The following is a 24,136-nucleotide window of genomic DNA, read 5'->3' as shown; positions in this document are numbered from 1 at the left end:
CAGATATATGGAACTTACTGCACATACTACACTGGTATGGACTGGTATGTACTGTTAATAAACCTAAAGACATTCCTTTTTTCTTTTACAAGTTATGTACAGCAAAAGCTCACCCTCCATGATAGTCAGAGGATCTTCCACTTTGGGGCGAAGGATGTTGGGGCCAAAAACGGTAGCCAGATTTTGCACGCTCATTTTGTTTATGCCTGAATAAGACTGGACTTCATCAAGGAATCTGTGGAGAAGAAAGAGGCCTTTAAGGAATATGTAAAAAGGAAATTAAAAAAACCAACAATGTAGTCAAAGCATGTGATGGTTTCTTAACATAGTTTGAGTATTCCATTCCGAATCCTCATGGAACATCTTGAAAGCTCAAGGCTATTCTCCTCAACTTCTTCAGATTTTCTACAAAATGATACATTGATAACAAAATCTAAATCTCAATCTGGACTGACTCTGTTGAAGATAGTAACGTTCTCCAGCATAATTAATCAACTACTGGGCTCATAAAATAACCTCAACATGCAAACAGTCAATTAAAAAAAAAAAGGTTTATATTCTTTTACATTTTTTTTTTTATGCTGAGAACTTTCTGTAAGTTCACAAATTGCAACTGTGTAAGACGTTTTTTAAGATCTTAGATGTATCGGTGGAACTATTCTATATACTATAAGACATACACAGTTTTCAAGGATATCATGCTTCAGGAGTGCACAGCCAAGGCCAATAACTGCAGTTAGAAATAGGAAAACCAGAGTCCTATAAAGAGGACAGAATACATTCACTTCTACCTTCTTGCGTTTCTTGCTGACTGCGGCCTGCTTAGGAAAGGAAAGTCATAACTGTGCACCTTGGTAAAGCAAATTAGTAATTAGTCATGCAGTAAACCTATATTTTTAGTGCATTCACTTAAATTCACCAATCCTCCGACTGTGAGTAATGCTTTTCCTTCAGGGCACATACACAGACAGGTTTGTCTGTCAGCTTACAGTTATAAATAACATCATGATATTCTTGCAAGAGCACTTACCTACAGATGTATTTCAGCAGATTATAATTGACAGCTGGCAGGCTCTTCACTTGCTTCACCAGTTCTTTCAGGCCCTTGAAGTGTTTTAAGAAAAAAAAAAAAAAAAGTGAGGAGGCACAGTTTCTTAGTATTTTACCAGAGTCAAAAAAATGTCAGCAATTCCGACTACAAGACAATAAACACAACACTGAAACCGCAGCGTTAAATGCTATATACAGGTTACCATCAGGAACAGCTTGTAGAAGCCATTTTGGATGGGGAAAGCTATATTTGGCTAACAAGGATTAGCTCTGGATAAAAATAAACAAGTAAATAAATAACTTGGTTTCATCCTGTCTTTCTCTTCTCTTTCCTTCTTTCTTTTTTTGACCAGCAGCTCCGTTGCTCCTCCTGCTGAGAACAAGGCTGAGGCTTCCAGGAACAGTTCTGGTTTGAACTAGTTGGCATTTTCGTATGAGAAAATATTTGGGGATTTTACTCAGTTCTGGTCCATGCTAGATTCAGACCAATAAACCGTTATTTCAGTTTGTGCCCACTCTGGGAATGGGACAAGCAGGACATCACACACTAATTTCTGTGCCCTGTGGAAACAGACCCCGGCAATGCTCCTTATCACTTTCGACTCTTTCTCAATATGAGGTTTTGGCACTTTGCCAGCATCACTGGGGTTTTGATTACAATACGTTATGAAAATAAATGCAAAACAAGATGATTGGACCATGATAGTGCACAAATTTGCTGGTTATGGGCTAAGAAAGGAAACAGGATGCACAGAATCATGGAATCAATTTGGTTGGAAGAGACTTCTGGGATCATCGAGTCCAACCTTTGCCCCAACACCACCATGTCAACTAGACCACGGCACTAAGTGCCACGTCCAGGCTTTTCTTAAACCCCTCCAGGGATTGGATGCCACCCCCTCCCTGGGCAGCCCATTCCAATGCCTAACGACCCTTTCTGTGAAGAAATGCCTCCTCATTTCTAACCTGAACTGCCTCTGGTGCAGTTTCAGACGATGCCCTCTTGTCCTGTCACTGGTTACTTGGGAGAAGAGATCGACCCCCACCTGGCTACCCCCTCCTTTCAGGTGGTTGTAGAGAGCGATCAGGTCTCCCCTCGGCCTCCTCTTCTCCAGACCAAACACCCCCAGCTCCCTCAGCCGCTCCCCATCAGACTTGTGCTCCAGACCCTTCACCACCTTCGTTGCCCTTCTCTGGACTCGCTCCAGCCCCTCAAGGTCTTTCTTGTCGTGAGGGGCCCAGAACTGGACACAGCACTCGAGGCGTGGCCTCACCAGCGCCGAGTACAGGGGGACGATCCCTGCCCTGGTCCTGCTGGCCACACTATTGCTGATACAGGCCAGGATGCTGGTGGCCTTTTGGCCACCTGGGCAGCTCTCTCCCTTAACAGTGACCGCCCTTTTAACTTCTGCATGGAGAAAGATCAACTGAAAATCTAGTCAGCCAGCCTTATAGCCGGACTGCTAAGCCACCATAAAGAGGACTGAAGTGGCTCATCACCTATAGTACTGATTTTTCACAACCTGCAGGCACCAACTCCAGCACCAAAAGGCCACTGTAATTTGAATCTTGCTTTCAAAAATGAATTTAATAAAGTGCTTTGTGGCATAGCTGCAGAGGAACTACACAAATACACTCTGGACTAAGCCAGTATAAAATGACTGAAAATTTACTCTGAAAATGAGTATCACTGTAATTACAAACGGTATGATGACAAGCTGTGGAGCTGTCAGGTGGCTTGACGTTGGAGCTATCAATGGTTAGAGACATAGGCAACACGCACAAGCAAATAAGCTGCAATGTTAGCTCTGAGGATCCCCTGCCATAACTTGTGTGAAGACCTGCTCAAATTAAACCAGCTGAACAGCCCGCTCCCACCTTTTGCAAGCAGCTGACAAAAATCTGCACCTTGTAGCAAGCTGTAAAGGACAGCGAAGAAACCAGTCTGCTTTCAGTGGGTGTAAGAGATTATGACCACAGAAGACAGCTTGTCCCAGATCTTTCTTCCCCCTCGTTCCATCAGATGGGGACAACTACCTGCTGTTGGTAGTAATGAACTGAAGACTCAGAAAGGAGATGGTATCTCAGTTAGAAAAGAAGGGCTCCTACTCATCTTAATTAATTAGAAGATTAGGTAGGAGGGCTTCCAGTTCTGGCAGGATTTGTAATGTCAAAAAGGAATTAAACAGAAATAAGCACCTGAGAAGGTTAGGGGAGTAGACTGACATCAACAGAATGAGTCTCTTTGTATTTACTTTGAAAAGAAAATATCAGGGTTGACCTCATTACCATAAGCACACAGAATAATGCAAAAACAAGCACTTAGTGTCTTATGTCTTCAGATTAACATATAGTAGGCCCATGCCACTGCAGGGCACATGTTATCAGTCTGAACTCTTATTTTGCTCATCCGTGTTATGCAGTTTTAAAAGAGTCTAGAAGGTGGCCTGCTTCTATCTTCTGATTCAGTGACAGGCAATGAATAGAGTTCGTTGGCCACTCAAAAGTCAGTAAAAGTTGGCATCCCTACGATTAGAAGAAAATGACCCCTGATTTAATGGCAAGAGTTGGACATCAACTACCAAGACCCTTCCTTTTACAGTTCAGAAGGATAATCCATGAAAATATAAGTATTTTCCATGCAAAATGGAAGCTACTGACCACAATGATGTTTACTTGAACTGGATTCAGTGACATGCAACAAATACAGCTACGGTTATGCTATGTGCCTTTATTTAGACTTCCAAATGACCTACGTGGCAACAATTTTCATACAAAACCAGCCTCAATTAATAGATGCACATATTAAATCAGGATAGGTAATCACCAGCTTCTCTCCTCCTCAAAATTGGAACAGGTTATAACATGCCAGCTTTTTATTTCATCTTACTCAAGTTGTCAACTCACCGTTTCTTCCTCCTTGCTGAGCATTTTGGCACAGGAAAGAAAATCTTCATATTTTGCGTATGGTATGACTGGTTCTGGGAGTTCCCTTAGGTACAGCTTAAGCAGTGATGCCACCGTGTGCACATCTGTATTGCTGTTGGGTTGGAATAGAAGAAGTCGTTACTGTGAATTAGGAAAATATTGTGAGATTGATAGACTAAAAACCACCACCTAACTTTTTTCCATTGTCACCCCGGATTTTATTCATCAGCAGTATATACATTTATAGACAATATCTGTAATATTTTTTTTTTTTTTTTGTCCTATAAAGAACTTAGGATACCTGCAAGTAAGAGGCTGTCAACTCTGCTGGTTTATTACTGTAAATAATTACACATAAGGCCCTATTTGCAGGCACAGGTATTGAGATCCTGGCTCTCATTGACAGGCATCTCACATCAGGCATGCCAAATCCATCTTAACTGATGCTTTTCATTTTCACCTGCGCCAGAAACCAGGTGTTATATTTTACACAGTGGGGATTATTCTTCCTACCAGAGACGGCCCCGGCTCCCAAAAGACGCCCAGCATGTCTCAATTCCACTGTACTACCATCTCCTCTGGTATCAGTATTAAGTAAGCAAGTTTTAAAGGAGACCACATATACCACAGGTGTTTAGTTGAAACTTCCCCAACTGAATTACAGTTCTTTCCCTGGCACGAATCTTTTCCCTGTGGGCTCCCACAAAATGACTACTGTGCCTTTTAGCTGTACCATTACACCAAAAACCTGGATATACTTTACACACCAAACTGTAAATCCGTGGGAAATGAGTTTTAGCTCTACCCTGTACTGAGTAAGCTAAGGCATGGCAAGTCACCAAACTTGGGAAACGTCTGAGTGCTAGCACAACAGGTAATGTTGTAGGGCTGACAGTCAGAGACCTGATATGACATACGCTTTCGCACAATTACATTTGCAGAAGCTTAAAGGGTTTTTTCGGATACAGCTAGTAGGAACCTAGGCTGTTTATTAGGCATACTAAAGGTAAGAAGATGAGGAGAAAGATCAAAATCAGAAGTTCAGAGCATGCAATAAAACTTGCTTAAATGTTTCTGTGGTGTGTAAAGTTACATTGTGGTAACTCAGGAGTACTTGTCTGAAAAGGAATAAATAGAACTAGATAAAAACTACAAGTTAGCATGAAGAAATCTCTCTTGCATTACTTCTGACTCCATCTCTGGGTTTAGCTACTCAGGCATTTATTCAAATCCTTACTGGAATGTTCTACATGCTTTCCCTGGTTCAGATAAAGAGTTGTACTACAAGTTGGTATCTTTCCCTCTGAATTCTGAAAAAATAAAAAAAGCAGGTACTAAGCTATGCCAATTTCGTTCATAAGAAACACAAAATGCACAGACATTTCTACAATGTGCATTATTGTGTATTTTCTTTTTCTCTGAAGACTTCACACTGGGAACATTTTAAAAACTCAGTCTCTCAAAGGGAACCACTGGTATTTGAGGCACTTAAGCTTTGCTAGAGGTATGTTAATCATTATTCTGGAATGATCTGTTAAAACAACAATGGCTTTTACTAAGTTAATTCTTAACAAGAATGATGGGAACAACCTTAGATTAATGGGGTATGGTATGAGCAATCTAAGTCAAAACAGAAGAAGTGAAAAGATAAAGCACTGTATATATTTAAATGTTAACCACCACTACCCTCCAGAAATTCCCAGAAAAAAATTTCTATTTCAATCATGAATAATTCCCAATCAAAATTCCAAGAAGCTTTTTCTAGAGAAACTCTATAAACAAAGCACTAACACAAATCTGCATTTGTAAGGAAAGTTCAAATTCTAATCCCTTGATTGCAACCCTCTACTTGTAGACTGGCTTGGATCCAAAATGGGAATCCTGTGTTTACCCCGCCTTGCTCCTCGGATGCATATATAACATCTGTAAGGAACAGTACTATACATGAAGCCAGATATAGTCGTACTATTTGATGAGATTTCAAATGCTAGCTCAGATTTGGCCTCTAACCTTTGCCTTCTACCTATCCCCAATCCACACAGAGCACAACCACGGCACGCACACCCAGGCAGTTGCCACTATTCAGCCTTACCCAAGAAGGAAATTTTACAGAGAGATCTTCAGTTTCGTAAGTTATTAATGCATCAGGAAGGCAAAAAAAGCAAATAAGCAAATACAGAGGGAAAGACTTTTGCTAGTCAGGCTCTAAAGGAGAGCAGAGATTTTATTATTTGAATAAGGAAACTCCCCAAGCCTTGCTGAAGAACTGAACTACATCTTTCCAGAGACTATTGGCATAAAACTAGAGAGGCCTTTCCAAAATACAAGATTCAAGCAGGTTGAGTGAGAAAAATTACTGAAGAACAATTAAAAGTTAGCACACAGGTTTGAGGGGATTGAGCAATATCATCTTCCCTTCTTTATACTGCCAGCATGATGCTTGGTGTAGTAGGTAAGAACAATTTTACACCAGTCCCTTGGTGTGAAGTGGAAAACTCGGTTCTTGAGAGCACAGCAGATGGAGGACAAAAAGGCTGAAGAAGGGGACAAAACCCCCCAAAACTGATGCAATTTATGAATTTTCTCCTTTCAATGTGAAATACTGATAGACTATCACGGCGAAGGGTTAGTTGAGTGTTAAGAACTGTAGCTCTGCCAAGGAATAACTGAAAGAGAAATGGGAAGGCAGGATGCTGAGGAGCAAGGGAACACGAAGGAGCCTTGTGTTCTCAAAGTAACCTCCTCAGGTACGTACCGTACATGAGTTTACAGAAAAGGGCTTTCTGAGCTGGGGTTTGAAACCCAGGTCCCAATTAGTAGATGCCATTTAAAAAATTAATTTTGATTTGATTTTTTTAAAATTTACTTCTGCTGACCAAATGCTAGGGCAATACCACAGACTGCCACAAGATGGTGGGATTGCGAAATAAGATTCTGGAAAAGTTTTTACCTTTTTTTTCCCCTAAACTGTACTGGAACACTGGTTAGGACTTAATCTGTCTACACAGAAATTACCATATAGCTTTTGGCAGCATAAACATACATACATACACACACACAGTGCCTGCAAAGCTCTTTAAGAATTGGATTTCTAAATTCTGTTTAGCAACAGTTAGATAAAAGGTAGCAACTGTCTTCTTTCAATGTAAATATTGGTATAAAAATGTCAATAATTTTATAAAAATGTAATTAAAAGAGAGTTTCATATAATCTGAGACCTGTTTAGACCTTGCAGTCTAGTATTGTTTTTTTCACCTTTTGTTTTAAAACCCAGAGGAAAACTTAAAAGTGCCAGACTCCAGTTTGAATCCATCTGTATTTTAGTTGTTTCGACCCACAAATACCATCAAGTGCCTTGCAGCCCCAGAGGACACCTGTGAGTTTCAAAGGAATGCTGAACTGCCAGGAGGATCCGGAGCATTTTTTGCCCTTTCTGGGAACGTGCAATGTTCTATCCACAGTCTAAGGCAACCAAAAACATTTATATTTCTGCCTTCAGGGCATTGGTGTAGTTTCTAAGACGTGGATCTTTCCAGGGCCTGTAGATGATCTTTTTCTCCTGGACTTTTTCCAGCTACAATTGATCAGTTTAAGACAAGGCAATATTTCTCCCTTCAAACCTGGCCTTGCTTATATTCTAGGACCATTACAGCTACAGAAATTTAATGATTATACCTATCTCGATATTTCTTTTGCTATCTGACAGTGTAATATCAAAGTGTTCCACGATTACACATTCATAATTAACATGATTAAAAGTATTCATTAACAGCTATTAAAATAGAGTATGTCATTTCCAGCAGAAAATCCTCTCTTATCTAAATTGGAACCACCCTCATTAATTGAGGCGGACTTTCTCCGCGTGCACAACGAATAATTACAAGGATGAAATGGGAATGACAGAGCACGAAGCAGAACATGGAATGCAACACAAAAAGCAGCAGCAAGCTGGGAAACAGTCTTTTTCGGCATGTCGTGCTGGAAAGTCTGAGAAAGATTACTTACCTCACTAAAACATTACTACTGCATTATTGTTGATATCTTTCCAAAGGAGCATCCCCCACTCCACTACTGCCCATGCAAAGGCATTACGAATGCCAATGCACCACAGCCTCTCCTTAGTCATCAGACTACACATATCCAAAGCCCCATTCAGCCGAACTTTGTCATTAATATCCCTCACGGCATTGCTGTTTTGACAGCACTTTCCTTTGTGATACCACAGACACTGTGGAAGTGGCTGTCAGACCGATTACATTGCCTGGAGTTTTTCATCCTCTCTACCATAAACAAAAAATTACTGAAGCCCAGCAGGTCACCAGTAATCCAGGCAGAACCCTCACACTCGGACAAGCAAACGGCGCGTTCAGAGAGCTGGAGTCAGCGCTTCAGCGCACAAAGCCAATGAGCTCTTCATAAACTCTCCGAGAGGAAATATTAACAGGGCAAGGTCACGTTACAAAAAGATGAATGCCGTGCTAAAAATAGCTCTAGATCATGATGACACATAAACAGTTTGCATAAAGAACAAGCAGTAGGGAACAACAAGTTGTGAGGCTATAATTCAATTTAGGAGTTTGGGTAATAAAACAAAGGAGAACAGCACAGTTTCAACAGTTTGTGCACCAGTACCTCCCAGCTCCACCATTTCAGATGTGTCACGGATCACAATTCTGGAAACAGAGGGTCTCCCTCACCCCCATACCCTGTACACCCACCGCCACAGGTGCTGGCTGGGTCCCTGCTTAGCTGCATTCGGGTCCGTAGAGCAGCTCTCAGACCAGCATAGAGGTTTTTCCTGCCACGGGAGGATGAGTTCAGAGCTTTGTTGCCAGTCTGCAGACAGCTTAAGCGAGATGCTAGAGCCCAGGATGAACCAGGGATGAAACACTGAGTAAGCAACAGCAAGGGAATGTGACAAATGTGTGTAACTACGTGTAGAGAGAATGAGAGCACTGGTACTGCTGAGAAGCCAGTATCCAGAGGGTAGGAGGGCAAAGCCTGTGTTCTGTAATATTACAGTGAATCAGGAGTGCTTTGACTGATTTGAGGAGTCAGCCTTTGGTCCAGACATTCAAAGGTCAGATCAAATGCAGAACATAACTGGTTGAATGTCCTATGTGATTTTTGTTCCCCTGTGTAGGTATCTTTAGATCGGATATTAGGAAGAATTTCTTCACCAAAAGTGTTATCAGGTATTGGACCAGGCTGCCCAGGGAGGTGGTGGAGTCCCCATCCCTGGAGGTATTTAAAAGACGTGTAGATGTGGTGCTTAGGGACATGGTTTAGTGGTGGGCTTGGCAGTGCTAGGTTAACGGTTGGACTCAATGATCTTAAAGGTCCTTTCCAACCTAAATGATTCTGTGATTCCATATCCCTTTCCTGTATAAAGTGTATCTAGTACAAGCAGTACCATGCCTAATTTAAGTACCAGCTGAAATTTTCCCTATTTTTGTGAAACATGTATGAAAGCATTTACCGTTTTAAGCCCTGAGCTGTCTGTCCTCCTCTCCTTGCTACCGCAAGAGCCTGGCTCTACTTAGTTGACACTGATCTCAATTCTTACTTTTCTGTTTAGACAGAGGAACAAAACCAAACACGTATTCTGCTCCTTTGTCCTTGTGCTCATCATTTTTACAATCAATGCCACCTTCCAGGAACCCACTCAGAGGAGTAAGCACTGCAAGGAATACTGAAGATTGACAGACTCTATTTCCAAGTTAGACATCCACTTCAACAATTATAACAGCAGCCAATTCATTTGGGTTAGACAGTGATGCTTTAAAAGCAGCAATGAAGACAGCAATTTAGGACAGACAAATGAAAAGATAAACTCTATGGAAAGACATTAAAAATTACTTGGAAAAATATAGATCCTTAAAGAGAGACACAAGTGCTTTCAGGTAAGGTGAGCAGAGGCGTAAGAAACAGTTCCTATCAGGAAAAAAAAAAATCAACCAGATCCAGTGAATACACTGCTAAATTATTTGACCATTTGATAGGTTGTTCAGAAAGGCTGTTGAGCTTCTGCAAGATTTTTCAGGGATTGCAAATACGTATAAAACATGAAAAAAACACCACAAATAAATTACCTGTTCTTTACTGGAAGAGAAAGCCACAAATCTTACAAGCCTAAGTAAGGGTGCTTTAAAAAGACGTATTCTCAGACCTACCACGTAGTAACAAAATGTCGTCCTTTCTGAAAGGTGACCATGGCTGTCTAAGAAGTCATTTGTCATTGGCAAGTGAAATACATGGCCGTCTTTTTTTTTTTTTTTTCCTTTTGAAATCACAACTGACGCACCAACTCCATTTCTGAAACTGAAATTCATGTAAAGCAACTACAAATGTTCATTCCCTGCCAGTAACTAAAACCATACTCTCCTACAGCAGGACACCAATTAAACTGATTTAGTGACCCTTGTATCATGCTAGAAATGTGTCTCCTAACGTGTATTTAATTGCTACACTTGGTCTTTAAGTTGTGCCATATGCAGAGGTTATTTCTGCTGGCTGGTTAGAAAGGGGAATTAGAAAGGAGGTGGAAGCAGCTCCAGAGGCATAACTGATGAGCAGATTGTGAGGATCAGGGAAGAAAGGCTGGAACAGGCAGAAACGAACAGGAATTTTCACAGGCCTAAGGCCATTTGTGTTTGGCAGGAACCACCTTTCTAGTAAAGACTTCATTTCACATAAAAATGTTTTGTTTAGGGATTATTGCACTTTCCCACTAGGAAGGGAATAAAGCTCCTTGCTTGTGGGGAACTGTCCAAACCAGCCAAACCAGGACAGCAACTATCTGCTTCTAAAGAAAGAAATTCTTATTGATGAGCTTGTATTTGGAAAATAAAAGCACAATTTTCATAACCAGTGATGTCCAAGCCAGTGCCTAGCTGCAGCCTGTACAGTGCCAGTGCAGACCGCAGTCCCACTGAGACAGGTCCAATTCCTTGCATTCACCAACATTTTAAATATACTTTGCCCCTGGAGGAGAAGAATTGTGCACGTCTTCCTTCTCACCTTGAGGATATTATATTGGTACCTTCCTCGCCATTGTCTTATTTTGCTTCAACAATCCCAGCCATTAAATGTACCAGTTCTACATTCTGGGTTATTTGGCTCCAGTAAATAATAGTTAGCATTTGCCAGCTATCCCATACTGCCCCTGACATACCCTTTTTTCAGCTCATTGCAAAGGAGACTACAGCAGTAAGTAGTATTTTCTCCTATAATATACTGCATTCTTCTTTAGAGGAATTCATACCCATGAGAGAACGTAATAGGGATTTTGTTTTGCTAAGTATGCATTTCTGTGCTTTCCTTCTGTCATGTGCATACACACAAACGCAGGCAGGTGAGCTATGTAACTTTAAACTCTTCTGAACTACTGGATAGTGATAGTAGTTATGAAAATCCAAGCCACATACATCAGTCAATCACGTAAGTATTACTATTTGTTTCAGTGACATTTCAAATATATTTTTCTCCCTGAGCAATCCTAACGCTCATGTCATCTGGTAGTAATTGTGATGAACAGCAGATGGAAAGAGGTAATACATAAAAGAGAAATCCAATTTTGTACCCCTTCTAGGTAAAAATCATAGGAAAAACCCTTATGTTATTTTCCATATGCAGTGCCATATTCTCTATGCTAATTTTACAGAACAAATAGCCATAATCCATTTTGTATCATTACAAATGTATGATTTGTAAAGGAACTGAGGGACTTTAAATTTAAAAATATAAGCCACACAAGTAGAAAGAAGCAAATACCCCAAGGGCAAGCAAAATGGATTCCCTGGGGGGGACAATTTGACACAGAGGTAGAGCTGCACTGGAAATACCAAGGATATTTCAAATAGTAGCAAGCATGAGTGATTGCTTAATTGTACTGTCAGTTCCTTAAAGCAGATTTCACAATATGTGCAGATACATAGAGAGGGAGCGAGGTATTTATTGATTTTTCTTCTTAAACTGACATACAATTTTCGTCTGACTTTTTTTTTTTTTTTTTTCACACAAAAGGCCTCAGCAGTTTTCAGTTGTAGCAGCTGTACCTTCCCTTTCCCAGACTGCGAGAAATGCTGATGTTCAGTTTTGATACTAGAGGGGCTGGGATGTTGGATGTTTCAGATCAGGTACTGTGTTTTCTCATTCTGTGAGCTTCAGAAATTTCAAATACTGGTTCCATTCTCATACACATAGCTCACAATTCTTCAGCGATATCTTATCCAAATAGAAGATCAAGATCAAATTAATACATGAAGGTTTTGTTCACTCTCCAACTTGTCCTGGATTCACTCGGCATTTGTATAACTCACTTCAGCATTGAAACATCCAGCTGCTAACTCACGTGAATGCTCCCGTTTATCAAACACGCTTTACGTTTTGAAAGATGGCTGCATTTTCTTTTGAGCAAGGCTATTTTACTACTTCTTTCCAACGTGCCAGATTTGTTCTGCTTGCATTCGTTCTGTTGTTTTCTTTGCCAAAGGGGTGCAGATAGGAACACAAGAGGGGAGAAGGGTAAGGTCTCCACAGACCCATGGACACCAGCTGGACTCTGGGCAACAGAGCTGCTCTGTGCCCTTGAACTCCATCTCCCAAGGGCAGGAAGGTGTTTTGAGATGGTGCAACTGTCTTAAAACAGAGATCGCATTTTAAAGGAGTACTAAGCATGGCTGTACAATCTCACCTTTGTTTTTGTTTTTAATTCTACAAGTTATGTATTTTACTGAATTAGCTGAGAAAGCAAAACAAGAAGGCGGCTTATTTAATAACAATTTCTCACACAAACATACACACAAGCCTACATACACATTTCATAGAATCATAGAATGGTTTGGGTTGGAAGGGACCTTGAAGACCACCCAGTTCCAACCCCCCTGCCATGGGCAGGGACACCTCCCACCAGACCAGGTTGCTCACAGCCCCATCCAGCCTGGCCTTGAACACTTCCAGGGACGGGGCAGCCACAGCTTCTCTGGGCAACCTCTGCCAAGGCCTTCACCCTTTCACCACCAAGATTTCAAAGCATCTTCACTTGTTCTAAAGTCTTTGTTTGACTTATGGGCACTTATACACAGAAAAAATGTCAGTATGAAAAATGGCAAACTCCTCAAACATCAGTCCTCTGTATTAGTTCCAACACTGATGACAGCAGCTAGTCGTTCTCCCGGTCAAAGCCAGTGACCTGGCACCACTATGGAAGCGTGACCTGGATTCCATTGTGTTTCGTGCCTCATCAACAAAACCGTCAGCTTGGCTCTAACTGCAAAAATCTTTATTATTATGGATGCATGAGAACGGACAGAATGTAAATGAATAAACAGAACCTAGGTAGATTTTTCACTACTGGACTTTTGACTAATAACAACATATAATTACAGATTAAAGACAGCCGATCTGGAGGTTCATGAGAGAAAGGAAGCATGGACCCCGAACGTATATATTTTTTTCTTTTCTCTACAGCAACTTTTCATATTATGGCCACTTTCCAAGAGCTCAATTTGCCAAACAGGTTGCATGAAACTTGGAGACCATGCTGCTGTTCAGTATGATGAAAAGTTACCGCAAAGCAAGGTAATCACATAGGCACTACAAACACTGTGAAATGAACTTCACCTCTGAAGTTTACAAATGGAACAAAAGGTTGGAGGGAAAATAGTAGATGTTCAATGGAAACAATGGTAGAGCTCAGAACAGAATTTATGTCCGCCGGACTTGTGGACCATTGCTACCCCTAAATCACACCTCTCCAAACTCAAATGTGAACAAGTAAACAGAAAAAGTACTGTTCGCAATGAGACACGCGGACACACAAGGTCAGTGTTCTATAAATTCTTGGCTTCAGAAGCTGAACTGCAGGACCAGCGATTTATAGGCAGCTCCTGCTGATGTTTCTAATTGCTATAGAAGAGATTATGTGCCTTCTTCACAGCAGCGGCATGTAAAATCTCTTCTCCATTTCATCTGCTAAAGCTCAGCTAGCGTGCCTGTTCCTGGGGCTCATTAGTGTGTGCTACAGATGTTGCTAGATAACCTTGCAAGAAAGAATTTATGCAGCTGAGCCCTGGTCTCACTTGTTTTGAACAGATAGAACTTGGGCACCTCTTTCAAGATGTACCTCTCTGTGGGGTGTTCAGTACATCATCTTCCTGGAGTTTGGAGGTGGCTTGTTTTCTTAAGCATTTCCTTCACAATTATTTGGCTTACAGGCACGGAATAAATAACCTTTTGTTTCTGCCATTCGCCTACTTGTAGCTCCGGTAGAGGTTGTGCCAGAGATGTGACATATTTCTCTTAATGTCCAAGTAAGGAAAATCTACCCAATGGATGTTGTTTTACCATTTTAAAATAAGTTACACAGTATTTGAACAGTCATTGAGTATGCTACAAACATTTATCAGCTAACACTGTCACTTCCCACCATCCTCTGGCTCCTTAAAGCTATTTTCTGGTCAATCATCCTAACTCTCACCTTCCAATGAGAAACTAATAAACCTCATAGGAAGAGAATTCACTTTTCTTTTCCAGAGCATTATAAATTCTTGACGTTTCTTAAAGTGAGGGTCAGGACTGAGGAAACTGTTGGAGATAAAACAGCATTACAGATGTCTGCCTTCTGTGAATCTGTGATATACATACCTTCATGCATAACAAATTTGCTCACTTCATAGGAATAGGGAAGGGAGGGAGGTAAATGATTTCCAGCCATCAAGTTCATATCATGGCATGTTTTTGCACTAAAAGATCAAGCTATGCTTTCCTTCCTGTTAATTGCATTGCTATCAGTCAAAGGTCTTACAAAATAAATGGAACCTGCCTCTTCCTCCTAATTCACATTAGACCCTCAACTGAGGTATCTTGATTCCATTTTGGAGGTGTGTGATGAATGTCACTTAAGGGACACATCGAGGACAACCTCAGTTGTGTTTAACAGTCTCTTGAAATGGAATTTCATTACCATCGTATTAATTCCAATCACAGTTAAAAAGGCTACGTAGCATTCGTAATCCACCAGTTCCGTTTCTCCGATTGCACACTCTGAATACATGGACTGCTGCTATCAGTGCTTGTAGGAGGAGAGTTGAACTTGCACAAAAAATTAATCTTACAAAAGGCAGAAGTTGTACACAGCTGTGTGAACAGCACTGGGTTCTTCCTTGGCCCAGAAAACTCTTCATTAGCTTTGCAAAACTGTATAAATACTGGAATACAAATTGGACCCGGACCCTCAAAACCCCACAGGTTTGTTATTATGGTCACAGTGACTTTTATTTTAAGACCAAAGGTCCAAAATTATAAAGGAATACACAAAAGTACACTTCCCTTCCAGTTAGTTTTACAGGTAACAGAACATAGTGAAATTGATGATAAAAGAAATTCTTCCTTTGTGGAACTGACTAAATGCCAGCATCACCACTGTATTTCAAATGATACTAAGATCAAGTCAATCCAGATATTTTTGATTAAGCCAAACCATTAGCAATACTTTTCCTAACCAGCTTTTCACAAATGGAAACTCTCCAGAAATGCTTCGCAATCAGACATCAAAGTCAGGGGAAAAAAAAAAAAAGACAACATTTTAGAGTGACAATAGGAAACATAGAGAAAAACCTACAAAGAAGTCGTTCTATCTGTTGGTGCCCCGTGTTTTACAGCACCGTGGGTCAGCCAGTACAGCAGATCATGTCCTGTCAAGGCTTCAGGGAGTGGGGGAGAGATGGAGGATTTTACCTGTCAAAAGAAGGCTTCTCTCCACAGTCAAATGCATCCTGTAACTCCTTGACAAGATTAGCCTGCCCAGGCAGTCGAAAAAGGCCTTCTTCCTTTAGCCCCCGCTGTCGGATAAAATCCACACACTGCTCCACCAACATAGGAGCCAAGCGGTTCCCATAGCGCTTTTCGTATCGAACTGTATCTTCCAGCTTCTGGCCAAAAATACCTGCAGGAAAAAGTGAGATGTAACTTGGTTGAGACTCATAACACCAGTTGAGGAGCCCGTGTCTTCTATTACAACGTACGCCATTTTCAGGTCATTTAAATGCATGAACAATTAACCTACTCCTTTCTTAAGGACAAACTTTGATACTCTCATGGAAATAAAACGCTGACATATTTTATAACAATGCTCAAAAACCTTATTTAAAACAAGATAGTGTAAATGATTTTTCAGACCATAAGCACAGAAAACATAGAAATAATACAAATAGGATCTTCTGACACAAAACTTTTGATTCAAAAGGGATACACCTCTCCATCTTCTTTGGTTCCTGTCTAATTATTTATTAAAAAAGAAGTAGTTCCTGTATCAGTTTCTTTGGCATGCAAACATTACCTTTACACATGGAGGGCAAAAGATTTATAAATATAACTCAGGATTTCACTCTTACTGAACCAAATTATTAAGTTTTGCCACATAAACAAAGACCATTCCTATAATGTATTACCAGTTGCATTATCACTGTCTGCTTTAGCAACAACAAATTTTTTGTATGAAAAAAGATCTTGACATGAAAGGTCAAATATGTCAGACAAACTGCAGGAAACCTGCATTTGTACTTAGCCTCAGCAGAACATGGAGGGTTTTTTTGATAGAATTAACTTCAACCCTGTTCTGAAGATATCATCACTACCTCTGGGAAGACAGCTACCCTTAGTAACTTATTTTCCCTCTCCCTTTCAAACTGCAGAGCCAGCCATCATAGACAGCACCGCAATAACGTTCAGGCATGTCACCGGAGATGGAAGCTCTCTCTTGAGACCATTTGTTGAACAGTAGTGGGACTGAAGTGAAGCAATTCAATTCCTATATATAGCAAGACAATGAATAGTTCTAAGGTGGTCACGATCAGAAACTAAAGGCCAAATAACTACCTACGCTTGGAAGGCTCCTTTTCCAATTATGTGCACTATAAAGGTGGGGAAAAAAAAGGCAAGGAGTCAAATTGTCCTCTTCACTAAGCACACAGTCCTACTGGTTTGAAAACATTCAACAAGGAGAACAGAGTAATTTTTGTTTGTTTTTTCTAAAGAAAGTCCAATGTTGAGCTAGTTGGCTTTTGCTTTTGGCCCAAAAACTTCATTCACCCATAAATTACAACTATGTGAACAAGTAACCACAAACTAAGGTAGCATTCAGATTGAAGCATCCTTCAGGGTAACCTTAAATGTGTACATTTTTCCTCCAACAACAGAAAGATAACTCACACTTTGGTTGTAGAGAGCCTTGCATATGCTCCAGGATGTTATGGCAAGTGGGTAGCAAGCTGTCAGTTGCCCATACTGAGGGTCTGCAGTTTGTATTTAAGTGCAATTATTTTTACTGTAGCACAGAAAATAGCTGGAGAGAGTACCTGATGTCTAGCTAAGATATCCAGAAAGTATTCTGAGATGCAGAGCAGCATATTTTGTGATTTCCATGGTACCCACACTTGTGGATGCCAAACCCAGCAGTAGGTAAGGGGACAGAACATCACACAGTCACTCTTTATTAGCTCACTTCTCTTCATGTTGTACAAAATCCAACAATTAGCAATTAAAGAAGGAATTTTTGAAATTTCAGAGTGAGTCAAGCTTAGAAGAATACTGACTGATGTGGAGTATTTGGTGCTCGCAAAGTTCAGGCTCTTCATGCTGGCAGAGGAGTTGAAGTGTGTTTTCTCAACTCTTACCTTCCTAACCTCCTGCAAACTGCCTATGGGGATGGCAGGAGTATGAAACGAATTTGGGTTTCTTGTATTTGTCTGAGTTAAGGGATGTTGCTGGTCAACACAGGAAATCCTCAAGTCCCTCTGTTTTCTCGACCCTCCTTCTAAAAGTAGTGGAATTAAGGAGGAAGGTCCACTGAAAGTCAATTAAGGAATCTGTGTGATTATGGGAGGTGGGGATTTTCAAAGTCCTTCTTCATATACAAGAAGGCTGCTGTTCAGTGCTCCCCAAATTGTCCCCTCTCCTGGCTGAACAAGCTTCCCTTCCTCTGCCTCTCCTCAAGGGGCATGTGTTCTAGCTCCCAAGCATCTCAGTGACCCTTTGCTCATTTAAAAAAAAAAATAAAAAATTTCTTTTAATGGACACAATATTCAGAATATGGTCTATCAAATGCTGAGCAGAGGGGGTTAATCACTTCCCTCCCTCTCCTGGCTCTGCTCCTGCTGATACTGCCCAGGCTGCTGTCAAACCTTCCTTGCTGCCAGGTCCACTGCTGGCTTGTGTCCAGCTGGCTGTCCCCCAGGGCACCCACCCACCTCCCTTCCACAGAGCTGATTCCCTGGGTTTATTCCTTCTTAGGTGTAGGACTTGGCCATCCTTGTCCTAGGAACATACAGTCTGAGCTTCCCTTCAAGAGCCCGTGAGATCTCTCGGTTTTAAACACAAAGCGTTTTTGCCTCTCTTCAAACAAAATTCATCAATATAAGACAGGATATTCCAATTATATGATGTACAATTACAACTCATGCCCACTGACAGTACAATCAGTATGAATAAGTTTTGCCCTGTTAGCTATACTTTCTTCTCTCCACGCTAACATTCTTTAATCAGTAATGTGCATATTGCAGCTTACATTTGCAGAGGAAAGAGTAAGTTCTCAAACCTACCAGACTGCTTTGAAACTCCTATTAGTAATGACACTGCTGTCAAAACACATCACTTTCTACTAATACATTTTTTGGGATGCTGCCTTTTTTTTTTTTCCCTTCATTTTAGAATTGGCTTTCAAAACATGTGTAATAGATAACAAATAAAATCAGAATAAGGAGTTTTTATGCAGGAGGAACAAACCCTGTTCCTATGTTATTATAAATTGCCAATGCACCACAACACAAAATATATTGAAAACAGGTGGGAACCGTAAAGCGTTAAGATCTCTGTAACTACTGTCAAAGAGTTGTTTTTAAGACAAATAGAAAGTAACGAGTGATTCACATACAAAAGGTGACACATTAAATGGATATAACAAACATAGTTCTGTATTGTAGCAGCAAATAACAGGTACTGAATGAAGAAAAGCCTAAAAAAACCTGTATCTGAGGAAAATAAACCCTGTTACGATGGAGAGGTAGCCAGTGTCAAGAAAAAAAAAAAAATTAATCCAAATCGGAGCCTAAAATTTCCCGGTTCTGGTCCCTTAAGTGTAAACATTGAATTGTTTCTACTATACTAACCTGAAGTTAAGACCTAAGTCTCATGAAAAATCACCACATCACACCTTCAAGTTCTTCCGTAATCACCATTTACTACACTCTGCATTCTCCAATGCGTTTGGCTTTGGAATTCATCTCAGGTAGGCTCGGTTTGGTTCCAAAGTCTAGGTTAAACTTCTCCAAAGGAAGCATTTCCTTCACCTAACAAATGCAGAACACCGCACCAGGCAGCACTTGGCCATGAAAGGAATCAGTCATGGTGAGCCTGCCTAAACATGGACTCGAAGTTACAGACTGGCTCACACCTTATGGAGAAAGTACTCTGTTGCCAGGGCAGAAGCAGCAGAAACACAACTCTGCTTCCACATCACGTGGCTATAACTTTTACCTTGTTCATCATCTTTCTGGTGTCTGTTGGGTTTTTCACTGTTTTGGAACAAAAGCCATGATCATTGCCCCCGTAAGGTGCACCTTCTTCCACTGTCCCTTTTTAATGCTTTTATCCCCTCTGATGTTGCAACTAACTACTACAGAGATACTACAGATTAATAGTTTATGAAGACTAAGACGTTGACTGCTATGAAGCAAAGGCAATGCTGTGAAGAATCGTGGTTGCCAACACATCATTACCTTAGTGGCTGGCAGAGGCAGACAACGGTGAACACTACCAGCTATACCTGGGAACTACCAGCATCTCCTTTACAGAGAAGCAAGGAAAAGACACTCCAAGTTATAGAGACTACAACTTACCCAAAACCACAGAGATAATTGCACATGCTGTTTTTTAAAAAGTAAATTTCCACTACAGTAACTAAACAAGAACACCTCTGTGGAGAAGGAAATAAAAGAGAGCCCTCATAACTCATGTGGTAATCCAAACTCAAGTTCTCCTCCTAAATCTCAATGTCTCCAAAAGCCAGAAATGGACAGATGCGCAAGTGCTGACCTGTGGTTTGGTTTATCCTTGGGATGGGGTGCTGGAGGGGAAACAAACCAACAAAACCAACAGGAAACCTTGAGATTCAGAATGGCAGGAGCTTGGCTTCCCCACAGCTGGCAGAAGGCAGGGAAGTGTAGAGGATTCCAGTTCTGACCAGTCATTAGATTTAATCAGAACTGCTTTTTCAGAGGGACCCTTGTAGGTCTTTAAAGCTATATCCAATTAAGCCAAGATCACGCATAACATCAAAGAGGAAAATCACATGCTAGTAAAGGGCATGCCAAGCAGTTATTCATTAACTAGAACATTCCCGTAGCAGAAGTTTTGTAAACATTTTGAGAAACTGGATTTCCAAGCCGAACAGATACCCATAAAGCTTATGAAAGACCCTACAGTGCTATATCCAAAGTCTGCGTATGTCTGCTCAAGAGCTGTGAAAGCACCATGGTATTTTCAATGGTACAGATTCACAGTTAAAGTGTGTTTTTAAAAATCTAAGAATGCTATCCATCAATGATTTCCTTATCTACTGAACACAGGCAGGGGTCACATCTCAAGTCTATTGACTCCAAGCTTCTGATTCAGTTAGAAAAAAGGGGAAAGATCGAGGCAGTACTTCTATCTCCTTGCTCTATAAGGGATAGCTTGAAAAAGCCAACCTGCCGCTCGAGCTCTACCACAGCACATGCACTCAGTGAGGTAGAAGGTTTCTGCCTTTCCCAAACCACCCCTCAGCAATTTAGATGATAGCATCATTTTCAGATAGCATAAAGCTGATGCTTTCAACAGAGGACCCACGCCTGTACGTGCGTTCTCTCAATGTGCGGCAGAGGATCCCCGTCCTTCCAAAACAACTTCTGAGTTTATGGGCTATACTGATCAGAAAGGATCGGTTAAGGTCAAAGGAAGCATCTGGATGAGAATTTTAGGCAGCTCTCAATTCTACATCAGTAAGTCACCCACAGTGAAAATAACAGATCAGGTGAGTGGCTTTCAACAGCAGGGCTGGGAACAGAGGTCTTGGAGGAACACAAAGAAGTGGCTGTCATGGCCACATAACACTTAATGTGGAGTTTTAAATTATTAGTTCTTATCAGGTTTCTGCCATGGTGTTCCCCAGCACTAAGTGTGTTTTGAGTGAATCAGAGGCAGGGAGTATATTCTTCTTCTCTACAGAATTTTGTAACATACAGGAGGGGAAAAATCCCACCAAAAATAGCGGTGGTAGAATTTTGTTCCTGCCTGACTTATTTTCTTTCCTTTAAACCTTCTCCTATCCCACAGTCAATGTGATGCCAGCAGCAGATAAGGTAAGATAAACTCCTGCCCTGGAGTTTAGTACAGCTGCACACCAGAAGTTACTGCTTCGAAAAGACAACTCTGAATGAAGAGCAGAACTAGCTACAGGCGAGAAAGGAAGGAAGGCAATTTTAAAAACATCATCGGGAACTTATCACAGTCGATCAGATCAGGGCCTGCACCATTTCTCTGGCCGTGGCCAATGCCACCTCCTCCTTCTCCCAAACTCTGCTCACCCAAATTCACCATGATATTGAATGTTCTCACCACTGCAGGCCAGCAAAGTTACCCATAGTTATTGCTCTCTTCTGTGTGCTTTCAGGAGGTTCCTGGGGTGGTACTCAATCAGAGAACATCTTCTCTAAATCGGATTTTAAAGAGGCTTGCCTCTAGCTTTGTTCAGAAGCTGCCCTCCGAGTACTGATTTCTCCTACAACATGACCTCCAAACAGGTCTGACATTTAATTTTTTGGTGCCTGTCACAACACAGCTTTGATCTGGATTTCCAGGAAGGGTTCTACACCTTGTATCATTGGTGAAGATCCCAGTGTGCCTCTGCCTAAACCTACAATGTCATGATTCCCTTGTAGTTCTTCCAATGACAGGCCAATGGTTTTCCTTGCCAATTTTATTTTCTGCATGGTGTTGCACAGCTCAGAACTAACTGATCCGCTTTCTGCAAGTATGGGCTAGGTTTGCAGAAGGCCAGTTTTGCTTTTTTTAAACTTAGGTATACAATCTGCAAACGAAGTTATAAGAATTCGGTGTGCCAATTAATAAGACAAGTGTAGTCAGCCTGATTTGCCTGTGGAAGCGTAGTAAAGGCTTGCCTGAAAGTCCAGTTAATGTTCATCTTTTTGTTGACTTCAGCGGGACATGGACCTAGTTAAACATGCGCACCCAGCATTCTGCAGCTCTGATCTAGGGGTCTCGTGACAACGCTCTGAACAGAAAATGCGTAGAAGAAAGCAAGTGAAACAAATGATACGTAGAGGAAAACAAATTAGCAGCACGGCCTCCATCTTTCTCTCCTCTGCCCCAAGCACGGCAGCTTCACTTGGGAGTTTTAGACACGAAGAGTTTCTGTGTCAGAACATACGGGGAAAGAATCAACAGCTGAAGATCTTCTTGGAGAGGCTGAGGCTGCACCCCAGGCACAAAGGCAGCTGTCTGCAAAATTATCAGTTAATCCTTTATTCAACTTCCAAACATTTCTCAAATAGTTAAGTGTATAAACAGGGCACAGACAGCTCTAATTCACACCGACACCTTGAAATGCACTAGCACGCTTCATACGGACACATCCATGTCCTCCTGGCTAGTCTCCAGAAGGACTGAACTCCAGCAACCAAGGGAAACGCTGGCCTCGGGGAGGGGGGGGTGTACAGGGGGCAAACAGCTTTCAACACTATCTCAGCTGCAGGTGATAGCTGCTCGCTGCTGTAATCCTGCGCCGAGCCCCTCACTCCGTTGTGATCCCTCATTTCAAGGCATCGCCCCGATTGCCTGCGCGCACAACCCTCCAACGCAATGACCGCCCCATCGCTACCGACTCTTGCCAGCAAAGAGCTGCGTGGGTCTTGCAAAAGGACAAATGGCAGCACGGAGGAACGGTTTAGGGAGGAGAAAGGAGATGAAGATGATTGTATTTGCATAAGCCCTATGTAAGATCATTTCTCACTCTTAGAACAACATGACAATTTAGCCCTGTCACTTGGATTTCTCTGCCCAGCATAGTTTTCAAGGCAGCACCAAGATTCTCCTCTTCCCCCACACAAAGTTTTTGTCCTGGTCATAGAGGTAGCTTCTCCCCACCCATCCCAAGCACCATGGCACCTTATCATCACTTATCATATCTCTTTCTCAGACATGTGTTTCCCTTCCAGCTGACATATTTTGAAAGCCAGCCTCCTCTTTGCCCTCCTCCCCCCAGTACTGCCGTGCTCTGCTTCAACAGGAGTACGTGCAATGCAGAAGAAAATGAGCTTTAAACATCTCTGTGCAGCAGGTGGAAAGGCAAATGCAGGCTGCGGGGCAGTAGGCTGAAGTGGCAATGCAGCACTTGCAACAGTGCATTGTAGGGCTACGCTTCAATCCATCAAAAATCTCTGAATCCAAGGACTTTGTCTTCTGCACAGATGCACATTTATCATGTTGTTTGGCTCCCTCTCTTCTCCCCCTCCTCCCACAGAGACAAAATGCAAACCCAAACTCTTTTCCCCAATGTTCTGCTAGAGAAATAGGTGACTTGGAGCATCACAGGTCTGATTCCCCCACTGCTCTCACTGATTTTTCCTCAGAGGCTCTGCAATAATCTTGTCTCAAGTCACCTCATTCAAGCAGCCCATTCACGGGCTATTATGTAGAGGAGACAGTATCAGCTGGGCAGCTACAAACAAACGAACAAAGAAGTAAATAAATCATTTGTGGACTGTTGGCATCTGCATTGTTTAACGCCTTTTGTTTCGGTACTCTCCTCTGCCCCTGCACATACAGCCCCCTTGACTTCTCAGAAACCATGGCTTCACTAGCAAAGCAGAACGCAGCGAGAGAATGGACCTACCTTTACGGAAACTAAAACACCGCTTAATTCTCCTATAGGTAGTTTTAGGAATGAAAGGAGCTGCTGCTAAGGCACCTGGGCTGCGGACTCCAGCATTTCTGTCTTCAGGCATCATACAGGCCAGAGCCGCGGCGTCCCTCCAAAGCTTTCCCTTACCAGCCGCATCCAGACGAAACAGCAGGACTGCTCATCGTTACTGACTGCTGAGGA

At 41.7% G+C, this 24,136-nt stretch overlaps 1 protein-coding gene across 2 annotated transcripts in view; it reads right to left on the bottom strand.

Annotated features, from left to right (window-relative positions):
- Nucleotides 1-24,136, bottom strand: part of ARHGAP24 (Rho GTPase activating protein 24) — a 35,220-nt gene that overhangs the window by 6,802 nt on the left and 4,282 nt on the right. The window contains exons 1-5 of one of the 2 annotated variants that reach the window (XM_009708380.1): nucleotides 23,927-24,038; nucleotides 15,718-15,925; nucleotides 3,958-4,090; nucleotides 1,031-1,104; nucleotides 114-235 (exon numbers count right to left, since the gene is read on the bottom strand). In XM_009708380.1, the coding sequence (XP_009706682.1) occupies nucleotides 114-235; nucleotides 1,031-1,104; nucleotides 3,958-4,090; nucleotides 15,718-15,925; nucleotides 23,927-24,038 (649 nt within the window). Of the gene's footprint in view, nucleotides 1-113; nucleotides 236-1,030; nucleotides 1,105-3,957; nucleotides 4,091-15,717; nucleotides 15,926-23,926; nucleotides 24,039-24,136 lie in introns of those variants that run through there. The other variant, XM_009708381.1, reaches the window with a different exon arrangement.

The sequence above is a fragment of the Cariama cristata genome, unplaced genomic scaffold (assembly GCF_000690535.1).
Source record: "Cariama cristata isolate BGI_N322 unplaced genomic scaffold, ASM69053v1 scaffold14889, whole genome shotgun sequence".
Lineage (NCBI taxonomy): Eukaryota > Metazoa > Chordata > Aves > Cariamiformes > Cariamidae > Cariama > Cariama cristata.
Note: the sequence above shows the minus strand (reverse complement) of the source record. Positions and strands in the feature narration are given on the sequence as shown.